General features: G+C 43.2%; 1 protein-coding gene across 2 annotated transcripts in view; it reads right to left on the bottom strand.

The window, feature by feature from the left end:
• HEATR5A (HEAT repeat containing 5A) overlaps positions 1-9,466 on the bottom strand; it is a 57,993-nt gene extending 48,527 nt beyond the window's left edge. For both annotated transcript variants that reach the window (XM_035109925.3, XM_035109897.3), the window contains exons 1-4: positions 9,210-9,466; positions 1,985-2,211; positions 1,326-1,537; positions 85-193 (exon numbers count right to left, since the gene is read on the bottom strand). In XM_035109925.3, coding sequence (XP_034965816.2) covers positions 85-193; positions 1,326-1,537; positions 1,985-2,110 — 447 coding nt within the window. In that variant the 5' untranslated portion in view covers positions 2,111-2,211; positions 9,210-9,466. The remainder of the gene's footprint in view (positions 1-84; positions 194-1,325; positions 1,538-1,984; positions 2,212-9,209) is intronic.
• Positions 9,467-13,590: the final 4,124 nt, after the last annotated feature.

The raw sequence follows: 13,590 nt of genomic DNA on the forward strand, positions 1-13,590 counted from the left end.
AATATAATGTTCTAGAAATATGTCTTCTTTGGGCATTTTTTTTTCCAACTGTCAACCCACCCAACTTGTTTCATGCTTCCTTACCTCTGCATTCTTCATTGCTTTAAGGATATTCCCGACAGTATCTACAAAGCTGTTGCCCAAAATTCTTCCCAGTTTTTTGTACAAATAGCCCAGACAAACCACTGCAGCACTTTTAAAAAACAAACAGAGAATTGGAAAGGGGGAAAATGGCATTCAATCAACATATGTTTAACAAAATGTCTTTAGTAAGTTATACGATGCCAGCCTTTTATCGTGCATAACTGAAGCTTACAATTACAAAAAGCAATTATTAAATTACTTAGGAAGTAAACTATTGCTAAATTTCATGATCAACATTTTTTTTAAAAAAAAGCTAAAGTGATTTCACAATTGTACAGAAAATAAAAAAAAACTGGATGATCCTCTTTTAAGGCAGTTTACAACTTAATGGATCTACCATATCTGAATAAAGAAATAAGCCAGATGACCAGGGCAGCTATGTTCATCTGTTCTGTCACAAAACAACAGGAGGTCTGTGATAGGCAGAGGGCCTTCTCGGTAGTGGCACCTGCCCTGTGGAACGCCCTACCAGCAGATGGCAAGGCAATAAGCAACTATGTAGTGAGGGGGAGCAACAGCCACTGTTGCTTACTGTTCTACCCTCCTGATTTGCCTTGCAAGCAGGGGGGCAATGGTGATGGCCATAACAAGCAACAAGCCAACATAAATGGGTGTGATGGCCTACCCCATGTGGACCTGCCAATGAGCAAAGCTACGAGACCAGAAGGATCCCAGCATGCCTTTCCTATCTCATTGGGATTGAGCTTTCTGGTCCTCATCTGAACCTGAACGGACTTCCTCCTGCTCTCTTGTGATTCCAAGACCATGTGTGCTCCCCCTTCCAAAGCCTTGTGGGAAATTCATCTCCATAGACCCAGCAATGATAACATTTTTCATGGCAGTCTCTGCTACCATATCGGCTCAAACTCTCTAGCTGCACCAATGAATATTTGATCTGTTTGAACCATTCTATTCCATCACCCAAATCTAGTCTTGTTCCTGCAAAGGGATGTAATCAGAGGAAAGGACAGGAGGAAAGGCCTGTGCATAGTACAATATAGCAAGTGAAGCCCACTGACTCTCTTGCCTGGGTCAATAGAAACCGGAAGTCACTCCTGCTATCGGTTACAGAGCTCGTCACAATCAATTTGTTAGTTTTTATTTAATGCGCCACAGACACTTTGCTATTTTAAAATGGAGGAATCTTCTAATAAGACTTCACAGGACCTTTCCAGACTTACAGTTTTGTAGGCAGATAGCTTGGTGAATCATCTTTACTGCGAATAAGTTCATTGCATTTATCAATTGTTTGATGCACAGAAAATGTGTCCCCAGTGCTATATATTATAGCAAGATTCTTGGCAATAAGCTGTCTGGCAGGAGGTCCTGGAGAACTGGTTAATAAAGATATCAGCTGTTCAACAAGCTTGCTCTGTTTTTCCTTTATATCAGCCTGAAAACATAAAAAGAGTAAGCAGTTCGTTTATTTATTTACTGTAAATTCATATACCGCCCTCTTCATCACTAGATCTCAGGGCAGTTCACAGAATAATATATAAGATAAAATACACAAGTTTGGTTTTACAGTTAGAGACAAGGCTAAGATCAAATTGTGGTGGGGTCTGAATGTGAACATCCTCTGCTTGAAAAGCCTCACCCCTTTCTGAACTAGGCTCAGAACCATTCAAGTCTAAGTCTGTCTCAAAATCAGATACACACACACACACCACACTGCTCCTGCCATCTAGCCAACCCTGAACAGTCCCCTATCTTTGGCTAAACAATGACTTCTCCCCAGCACACACTGGTAAGGATTGTAGTCCACTTAGGGGATAAAAGTATGTAAACTCCCCCCCAATTTTCTCAAAATGTTATTTTATTCCAGTTGTATAATACTCACCCGGCTGGTTGCTGGCAAAAGTTTTTCCAAAAACCTCAGCCACTCGAAAACAAACTCTGCTTTCTGAAATTCGCCCAGTTGGTTATAGGCCTCTTTATTAAGTAAAAAGCTGTGAGCCAACTCCATGCCTTAAAGCGTTTCTTTCTCACTATCTGAAAGCCACTCATGAAGACACAAGACTGTAGCTAAAGGATATTAGTATTCACAGGATGAACGAAATGGAATACCTGCACAAACACAAATATATTAAATCACAGAATGTTTAATTTTTTATGCTCAATCTTAAGAGCTTCTCCTCCAGCAAAAAAAGTCAGAATGAGGTACAGTGATCACTTTTGCTAGAACATTTGTAACATACTGTATTGCTGTTATTTATTCAATCCTTTCTCCCAAAGGAGTTTCAACTGAAACAGAACCCATTGAACAGTCACCAGCATCATAGGTACAATTTTATAGCTGCCAAACATCTAGAAAGGATGTACAAGGTATTTTGCTTCTTCTCAATAATGCTAATTTAGAAGACCAGGGTGCCATAAATTAATTTTCAGCATTGTTAACATCATATGCATCAAAAGAAGAGTCTGCTGGATCAGGCCAATAGCCCATCTAGTTCAGCATCCTTTTCTCACAGTAACCAATCAAATGCCTATAGGAAGAAATACTGTCACAATACACCTTACTACTTTATGAGAAGAAATAATTATTTGGGAGTTTCAAGAAAAACAGATAAGCAGTGGTATTGCAACTCACAGAGATTTCAAGCAGCAAGTTGCATTTGCAAATAGCCCCTGACCCACACTATTGGGCAAGCACACAATTAGCAATATTGCAAAATTACATGGAAAAGGTAGCCAGGAAGGGGCAGTTAGACAGACCAGATCATGTGCTCATATTTACTGTAACATTTGCTGTATTATCAGTGCACATCAAAATGCAATAGCTACATGTAATGCTAAACACCAATTCTACATGAACAAAATGTAGATCAATATACACCAACATCCTACTGCTATAAATTAACTTTTTAGCTGTAGAATTATTCATGTCAACAACACCAGAACCATCCAGGCTAAAGAAGGTTGATCACATCTTTTAACACACATCCCCCTGATCTGGAGACTACAAGGACTGTGAAACAAACAAACACACACACACACACACACACACACACACACAAATGGACTAAAGAAAGAGCTATGCTTGAAAAATATATTCACCCAGGTTCAAATTACACCCAGAGCTAGTACTTGAGCTAGGAATACAACAGTACTTTAAATGACTCTACCTTTTGAACATGAATCAGTTATATGACGAACCACAATTTATTTCGGCTTTCAGTTTTAAATGGAATTTATAAAGGAGGGTAAAAAACACAAAATCTGGTAAGTGTTTTTCCCCCTTCTCAAGATACAGATGTCAATTTACTTCCTTCTGGAAGTAGATTTCCTCAGGGATACTGGTTTTGGGGAACAAATACATGTATCTTGGATGGGGCAGAGGGAACAGAAAAAATAAAAGAGGATTCTCCATAGGACACAAGGATATCTTCTTTATTTTCTAACAGAATGAATTAGTGGAGGAAGGGAGGAATTTCTACAGCTCAGATGAGAGCTAAACGTGAATGCAACTGGGAAGTCCAGTGAGATCTGATTATCTGATGTAATTCAAGAGAAAGGTCCTATTTATTATTTATACTGTTATGCTAGATGCTTTCTAAACATAGAAATAAACTCCCCTAGTGTACAATTTAAGTTATCTATAATTTACACTTAGGTTGTGATCTTTCTAAGCTCACTTAGGAAGTATTATTGAAATCTATTAGCTTAATTCCCGGTAAACACACAAGAGATACATTTCTCATGGAATTTTGCAAATTGCTCTACATAAAAATTATTCCTATATTTCTGAAGTTTTATTTCAGGGGTAGCATGGCAAAGCAAATGGATTTCTGAGCTGTGTGATTCCTGTTACACTATTAGGGGCTATTCCCCAATGCTATGCAGCTACTAGGTCCAAACTGGCACAAGCCTTTCAAAGACATGATGAGACATTTAATGCTATCCAACGTCTTAGGAACTGCAGTGCATCTGATCCAAAATCTTCTTGCAATGTGTGTAGACATAGCTATCTTTTTACCAGGTGCAAATGTGATTCTGCAGACATACCAAGGATTTGTTTCCACGATAGCCTAATGTACATGCCCAGTTTGCCACCTATACAATCAATTTGTCCTGCACGTATTGAAACAAATAGTGTTTTTATTATTCAAACCTGAGGAGGCAATCCTATACACTTACTTAGGAGTAAGCCCTAGTTAACAAAACGGGGTTTACTTCTGAACAGACATGAATTTGATTGTGTCGTTACATTCTAGCAAACACATGAAGATAGGAGGGAGTTTAAGTGTTATGTGTTTGGTCTTTTACTTAAAATCTATAAATTATCTTTGATGGCTTTCCATATTACTGTTTGGATAATTTCTTCATGGTTGTTTGAGTTTTCTCTTTTTTCCTGTGCATCCACAAGTACCACCGAGACTAAGTTCATCGTAAAGGTATGTCCTTTGTGTCTTGTTTGTTATTACGTAATTTTTGTTTATTTGAGAAATCTCAAGTTTTCTGCACAAAAGAAAAAGAAAAAAAAAGCATAGGGGAAATCTTCCTGCATCTGAAAAAAAGCATAGGGGAAATCTTCCTGCATCATAATGTATGTATTGTGTTTATTATTTATTTAAACCAATAAACCTTTTTATTGCCAAAATCTGTAACTTGGGGGGAGGGGAGGTGTTGTGTGTATGTGTTGCAATTTCCATGCTTGCACATATAAAGGAAGCACCCTTTTCCTGACTAAGGCTGCAATCCTAACTCCATTATCTGGTAGTAAGCCCAACTGAATTCCACAGAACTTACTTCTGAATAGACATGGCTAGGGTTTCACTGTAAGAATAATTGCACACATATATCAATGACAGTGCAACTGCAACAAGGAAACAGATTGTTTATACAGGTTAATATTTTCTATTAGCGGGTGGCAAGGTATTAAAACTTCTTTCTGCTATAGAACATCAGTACATTCATGAGTGGCATAACCTAGAAAACCCAGCCTAAAGTTTCCCGCTTTCCCCCTGTTTCATTTTAGTGCATTCAAACTCTACATTTCTGAGACTATGTCTTCCAAATTGACAAGCCTAACTTGAAGTCATGATTGCCTTTGCTCTTGCATAGCTTTGAAAAAAATTACTAAGTTCATCTTTACTTCTCAGGACAAGACAATGTCCAGTTCTCCATTTCCAAACTTCAGGCTTAATTGATGCTGCTTATGTTGCCAAAACTGCACCGTCCACAAGAATGGAACCCTGAGGTTTGTGGAAATACAAAAAACCTTTAGGGTGGGAAAAACATAAGGAGAGGAGCACCCAAACACCCCATGAGGACTGAGCAGGCTCACTGGCCACAGAATGCTGAGTGGCTGTTGAGGGTGGGAAAGGTGAACAAGAGCACTCCACCCTGCAAAATTTTGTTGCAGGTCCCACTTGTACTGTATATTCCTATTCCCATTTTGTCAGATGAAACATGTCGGTTCTGTTATTTGTAACTATGATAAAATAGCACTGGTAAATGTGATTGTAAAGAAATGGAATATGGGTACATTTAAGGAACAGCTCCTCCTGATCTAAATGCCAAATGCTACTATGTATTTTGCCTTCCTTTCACCACCTATCCCAGGGTGGACTTCAGATTGAAGCCCACAGAACAATAAAAAATATTAAATCACACCTTTAGTAGGTTCCTAGTCCAGCTGTCCATTTTACTTAACATGCTTTCCAGACACGGAGGCCATAAGGATTTCTTTTCACAACAGCAAAGCTGTGCCTTTTTTTACTTCATGAAGCAACTTTCAAACTCTCATTTGACATAGCCACATCAGCAACTAAAAATTGCTTCTGCAGCTTGGTAGATTGTTTTTGCAAAGTTGTGCTTTGCTCTCTCTCCCCCTTGTTCCTCAAAGAAAGGCTGCACTATAGCACATGTCACCATTCAAACATCACAAATAGCAGGAGCATCATTTTCTTGCTGGTATAAAAGAAAGAAGGATGTAGCATTTGAGTTAACTCCTAATAAGCATCCCTTAATAAGAGTCCCATGGACTGCAAGAAGATCAGACCTATCCATTCTTAAGGAAATCAGCCCTGAATGCTCACTGGAAGGACAGATCCTGAAGCTGAGGCTCCAATACTTTGGCCACCTCATGAGAAGAGAAGACTCCCTAGAAAAGACCTTGCTGTTGGGAAAGATTGAGGGCACAAGGAGAAGGGGACGACAGAGGACAAGATGGTTGGACAGTGTTCTCGAAGCCACCAACATGAGTCTGACCAAACTGTGGGAGGCAGTGGAAGACAGGAGTGTCTGGCGTGCTCTGGCCCACGGGGTCACGAAGAGTCGGACACGACTAAACGACTAAACAACAACAAAGCATCCCTCCCACCAGGCCAACCAGTCAGTAACTGGTTACCAGGCTGTACCATACAAGTCAAGAGGCAATAATACAGATAAAATGTAGACCACTCTGAGAAATATATTGATACTGAGCTATAGCTGCTCAAGAAGTCTCACTGACTCTTTATTTGGTAAATTTCTGTATGTTAGTGTTACCACCTGCTCTCTTTCATGAGAAACATATGGTGAAAATGAAAAATGAATCTCACCTTTCCTTCAGAGTAAACTTCCCCAAACTGGTACCCTCCAGATGTTTTGGACTACAGGGATGTTGGGAGCTATAGTTCAAAACATCTGGCAGGTGCCAGGTTGAGGAAGGCTGCTCTAGAAAATTCATGATGGCAAAACTGGCAGTCTCCCATTCAAACGCTGGCTAGACTCAGCCAGTGGTAACTTTAACAACGTTGTTGCATCATGTGCCTTCAGACACTATGCTGTTGGTCCAAATGGATACAATACACACAGAAAGATCTCCACTAGGCTGCATATCACAATATACACCAGCAGAAGTAATATTTAGCTCCTCTTATTTTGTCATAGGCTTTACGCAACTTTGTGTTCAATACTCTTCAGTAAACCCAGTGGCGTAGCTAGCCGCCTGGCTGCCCGGGGCTGCAAATGCGAAGGCACCCCGCTGGGGGGGCGGGGTGTCCATCGCGCGTCATGACACACGATGCACGCGTAATGATGCGCACAGGAGCCGCAGAGTGAGGCAGTCTCGCTTGCATCGGGGCTTCTCCTTCATGGTGGCAGCCGTGTCGCGCGGTGGTGGTCATCGGAGGCGGTGAGCCCCGTCCAGCCTGCTGCCCCCCGCCCAGCCTGCTACCCGAGGTGGCGCACCCCCGCCCCATTATACGCTACTGAGTAAACCACTGAACTGTGCTGATTCTGAACATGAGGCTGCCTTCAGAAACAGCCACTAACTGGGACTGGGTGCTGGAACTATGTCTTCTTGGTGTTGAAACAGCTTCACTGACTCCTGATCCACTTCTGAGCTTAGTTCAAAGTGGGGGTGCTCACTTTATAAGTTTAAAAGTACTTGCTGGATCATATTTTCCTATACGTACCAGTCTGACCAATATCATCCTCAGAACTTTCCTGAGTGTGCCTCCATCTTCTAAGGTACAGAGGGTGGCAATTGGGGAGATAACTATTTCAGTTCTTTGGGAAATTCTTCCCAGAGAAGCATTCTCTGGCACCTACGTTGATGTCAGCTTGCCACCAAGTATTTCAATTCACCTAAGCTTAGGCACTGTTTAAGAGTGTTATCCACTGTGTCTTAATTATGCTTAATGTTCATTTACTCTGCAGTTTTGCTGATTTTGTGCAGTTCATGTATTTTTTCTATTTTGCTAGAGTGAAGCCCTCCTTCCAAGGACTTTCATGTGATGAAGGTGTAGCTAATTAATCACATAAATAAAAGCAACAGGGCATTTCCTAACGTGCACGCTCAAGATCTGTGTTGCTCCTTAACACACTATGCAGCTTATACAATTGTAAGCCTCAGTGAGTTCAACTGAAGTGGTTACAGGGTGGTTAAAGGGTGGGTTTTCCCAACACTTTTGATCTAGGTTGTATGTGCAATCTTCTCAGGAAGAAGTAGTGATTGCCACCAACTTGGACAGCTTTAAAAAAAAGTTTAGACAAATTCGTGGAGAATAAATAAAGCTACTAATGGCTTCTAGCCACAATAACATACTATCTCCACTGTCAGAGGCAGCATGCCACTGAATGTGAGTTGCTGGGAATCAAAGAGTGTACAGGTGGGGGCCTGCTGTTGTGCCTGAGCCTCCTTGTAGGCTTCCCATAGGTATCTGGTTGGATACTATTGAGACAAGGATGCAGGACTTGCCAGACCATTGCCCTAACCCTGTAGGGTTCTTGTTATGTTCTGATGAACTCCAGATTGACTGATCCAAAGTAAAACAATACAAAAACAAAGTGTCCTCCTCTATGTCCTCCTAAAGGCCTGACAGAACACGGTTTTTTTTTTTTTACAAAGAAACATGATACGGGGCAGCCGGAATCTCTTGTCCATTAGGAGCCTGTATTTATTTATTCCACAAGCCGCAAAATCGCACCCTTACAATTTGCATTTAGTAAGTCTAGAATAGCCACCCCCTTTCTGTTCCATACTCAGAATCAACAGAGGCATACAAAGAGGATTACTTTTTACACATAAAAATAAACATTCAAGGCTACCAGCCACCCTAATAATAAGAATTCGACAGCAAGTAGCTCGTCCTCAGCCTTAAGGGACCTCGAGTCTGTGCTTAGCTCTGCAGGCAGAAACTGGTGCCTATTCCACATATCCCGAAGGCTGAGGACACGAGGACTTCCACTAGCAGCTTTCCTGGGGGGAGATAAGCGCACTTCCCTTGGCTTCCGGGGCTTGGGAATACCGTATCTCTTTTTCGACCCAAACACCACCCAGCCTGACACTTTCCTTCCAACCCGGCTACACTTTCCTTCCTTGTTCGGAGGCTTGGCAAGGACACCTGAAAACTTTGAGGGGACGGGTGTCCTGCCTTTGGCTAGAAACCAGTTCCAAGGGGACGGGTCGCCGTTGTCCCCCTTCTCTCTACACCAGTTCTCTATTTAACCTAAAGTCTACCCTCAGCCCGCCTCACTCCACCAGCGGGGAAATGACGCGTGCCCCCCCCCAAGCACCTCAATCCCCTCAACCCGCCCGAGAAACCTCCCCAGCTGAACAGCTTCCTCTCGCCTACCTCCGACCAGCGCCCCGACGGGACTCCCAGCCGGCCAGGATCGGCTCCCGCGCCTCCTCCCCCCAAGAAAGAAAGAAAAGGAGGAGCTGCCTCCGCTCGCCGGCCTGCATGCAGCTTCCGCGGGGGGAGCCGGGCGGGCTGCGTGGCTGGCTCCGCAGGGTGGGGTCCCAGGCAGGCTGCTGCTGCTGCTACCACCGCCGCCGCCGCGGAATGGCCAAGCCGAGCGCTCCCTCCGCTGCCGCTTCTCCCCTGTGAAGAGGGAAGCCCCGCGCCCTCCCCGCGGATCAGCAGCAGGAGGAGGAGGAGGAGCCGCCTCTTGGGGCGCCCTCCCTCTTCCCCGCGGGAGCAGCAGCTCAGGGCGGTGCAATCGGGCCCCGAGCCATCGAACGCCCACGGCGGCCAAGCGCAGGCCTCGCGCCCCGGGAGAGGCTCCTCCAGCAAGGAAGGCGGCGCGGCGGGCGGAGGCTCGCTTCTCGGATGGCGGGGCTGCTTCAGTTCGCAGCAGGCGCCCTCTCCTCCTCCTCCGCTTCCTCTTTCTCTTCTGACAACGCTGTGCTGGTCTGTGCTGTTATCAATAGGCGTGCATATATGTTTTATTTATTTCAAACTCGCCTGAAACCGCTGTCATTTGTTTTCGCAGGAATTATTGGCGAAGCCGGATCCTCTTCCCCGCCGCACCTTGTTGTCTTCTGTACTCACACACCTACTGCGCTCCCTTTGCCAGGGCTGAAAAGTCTCGGCCTCCACAAGGATGAATTGATTTGGAACCGGCCCCAGGCAACCACAGACAAATAACTCCGCTAGTTCTGCTCTGGAGTCAAACTTTTCTTCCATTCAGGGCCAGGGCCGTTCCTTTCCTTAAAAGAGAGGCGGAGAGTGAGAGAGTTGGGCTTAGCTTAGCAACCAACCAAAAGATGACGACAAGGGAAAGAGTCTTGTCTTTTTAGCCTGCATTATTTTTTTATTTTGAGAAAACATTTCCTTGTGGCACTGCCTTCTTTTAAAACATCCACATTCCGTATTGCGCTGCCACAACTGTCCCCTTTGACATGCATTTGATCTGATGCATTTGATCTGACCGCAGCCGCACATACAATTCTGCTCACAACCCTTGTGTGTGGCAGCCCACAAGGTGTTTGCTTCTTTGGACTTGGATGTTCCAATGAGCTCAGCAGGACACTGCCTGGTTAACATGTTCCATGGCTCCATCCCCAATCCTACACTTAAGGCCATTCAATACATTTCCAAGATACTTTGAAAAACACGTATGTGAACGCCCTTAAGAGTGATAATTTGCTCTGGTCATCGACAGAAACCCAACAACCAAACAGTAGCAAAGCTAATTGTGATAGAAAGTCACTCTGGCTACCTGGAACCAATAAAAGCATTCTAGGCAGTATTGAAACTTAAAGTGGCTGAGGCTTGTTTTCCATGCAGGCACAGGTATTCAAAGCACTCTACAGCTGGGGATCCAGGTTCCGGAAGGAGTCCCTTAAAGACTGTCTTTATGTTTCAGTGGTTCAGCAATAAAATTCCTAACACATTTGCAAAGTTAAGCATGGTCCTGTATGGTTTCAAACTGGATGGGAAACATGCATAAACATGCTTTGCAGGGGCTTGAACAGGGTGACCGCCAGGATGCTTTCCAACTCTATCAGTCTATGATTCCATGTTGCCCCGGCTGAGCTAAAGTAGGTGGCAGTTGGGGAGATGTCATTATTGATTGTAATGATCTGCCTCTGGAATGATTTCCTCAGATATGTTGCCTGTTACTTATAAATCCACATAAAAGTGGATTGAGATCTTTTTGGTATCAGGCACCATATTATTTATTTTAATTGTATACTATGTATACTACTTTTAACAACTGTGTGGTCACACTTTCCAATGACAAACACACACACACACACACCATGAGTACAATATCATAGATTCCACAAATAGGCAGAATGCAACTCTGAGTGTCTCTAGCAGGCCAACCAAATCCCCTGTAAGCCTGGGTAAACAAATACATATTGGTGTTTCTGATGGTTTTATTCCTGAAGTGCCTTGCAAACTAGTCACATCAGACTGCAGAGACTTCAGATGTTGCAGACTGTTATGCAGGTTTCACCATTACCTTAACCACCCAGAATAACTCTGCTGGATGGCAACTGAAAAAGTAATTTAGATTTGTTGCCATCAGAGTCAGAAATAAGTGCCTTCATGCTGGCCAACTTGTTTCTTCAAATTTGGTGGGTGCAGTAATGCCCACTGTTTGAGTGTTTTTCCCCAAGGCCAAAGTATCCCTAAAAGCATTGTAATGATGACTGTTGACTGAACTCTATCCAAAAAAATGTGAAACAATCTTGAGTCACCAGCTTCATTCACTTTGTGCTTAATATTACTCATAATGACCTAAGACAGCTGACTGTAACACGAAGCAGTTTTTTTTTTTTTTACCGTTAAATGCATCAGTGGGAAATGGTATTTAGTAATGTACTGTACTGGATGAGACAACAAACTGAAGCTCAATCCAGATAAGGCCTTCTTGGTGGGTGGCTCCTTAGTCTGGATGGAAGGGAGGTTGCCTGCTCTTGAAGGGGTTTCACTCCTCTGAAGGAGCAGGTATGTACTTGTATGTACTTCTGGATCCTTTGCTGTCGCTTGAGGCTCAGGTGGCCTCAGTGGCGTGGAGTGCCTTCCATCAGCTTCAGCTGGTGGCTCAGCTGCACCTCTAGCTGGACAGGGATAGCCAAACTTCTATTGTCTATGTTCTGGTAACCTCTAGGTTGGATAGAGTGTTGCAACAATCCAACCCGTAGAGCTGCTTCTGAAGATGGTTCGGAAACTTCAACAGGTGCAGAATTTGGTGACTAGGTTGCTCAACGGTGCATGATGGTTTGAGCGTATAACACCTATCCTGACCCAACTGCACTGGCTGCCGATTAGTTTTCCAGGCCCAATTCAAAGTGCTGGTTTGGACCTATATAGCCTTAAACAGCTCAGGACCGTAATACCTCAAGGACCAGCTCTCCCCATATGAATCAATCTGGACCATCATCGGAGGCTCTTATTTGTGTGCCTCTTCCACACGAGGTCTAGAGGGCAGCAACACGAGAAGAGGCCTTTTCTCTGTTGGTTAGAGCAAGGCGCTAACCAAGGTTGCAGGTTCGCTCCCTGTATGGGACAACTGCATATTTCTTCATAGCAGGGGGTTGAACTAGATGATCCTCAGGGTCCCTTCCAACTCTACGATTCTATGATTCTGCAGAGGCTCCCCATTTGTGGAATGCTCTCCCCAGGGAGGATTGCCTGGCACCTTCATTACATATCTTTAGGTGCCACGCGAAACCATTACTCTATAACCAGGCCTTTGGCCGATTAACATTCTATGTCCTTTTAAATGTGCTTGTGGGAAGGGGGTTATTGGTTTGTTTTTGTTTTATTATGTATTTTGTATTTTTATGTTGTAAATAGCCCTGTGATCTTCAGTTGAAGGCTGATATAAAGATTTAATAAATAACAATAATGAGGGCAGCTGGTTATTATAGTCTCCACAGTACCATTCCACCCTCCCCTTGTCTGTAATCCAAAATATGTTGTAATCTCTTTCTAATGCAGCACATCGCAATTGATTAAGCGCCTTACATTCACATTTTTAGTATGTATGGAATTAAGAAGTTATATCGTGACCAATATCCAAATACTGTTAAAATGAACATAATGTACTACTATGAAATTCAGAGCAGTCAAATAGTAAAAAATGTACAGATCAAAGCTACGTTAGGGAATTTACTTTTGTTGATTTTGCAAGTGGTTTTCAAGAGAATGCTGTACTATAAGCAAGTGGGGAGCCAACTAGTCATCTACTATCTCGTTACATATTGGAATATAGAAGCCCATCATCAAGCAACATGCATGCCTTTGGAATGATAAGAAAAAAAACACTACAAGAGGACAGAATAGAAATCATTTCTTTTCTGTAAAAGAGAGTAACTTGATCACAATATTCACCCCAGAGTATCACAGTGGAAGCAGCACACAGCTCAATGTCGCAAACACTGGAAATCGAAGATTCAGTACAATTTCTTCACCATTAACAAAGTGCCTATATTTATGATGGGCAATGTTCAATTTTAAAGTCCAAAAAAGGAGCTGAGTTAGTTGTTTTTTTTGGGGGGGGGCATACAAAGTGCCACCACCAAAAGCAGGAAGAATTACATTCCCTAAATTGCCTCAGCCACCATTTCTCACCCATGTGGATGCCGCAGTGCCAATCTCTTCAGCCTGCATAGAAGGCTAAAGATCCAAAACAGATCCCCTGTTCACTCTTTCATGACTGGTAAGGATGACCCAATCCTTGGCACAGGCTGAAAGCAAGTAGAGACCATGAACATGT

This window comes from Zootoca vivipara, chromosome 1 (genome assembly GCF_965207765.1).
Source record: "Zootoca vivipara chromosome 1, rZooViv2.hap1.1, whole genome shotgun sequence".
In the NCBI taxonomy this organism is placed as follows: Eukaryota; Metazoa; Chordata; class Lepidosauria; order Squamata; family Lacertidae; genus Zootoca; species Zootoca vivipara.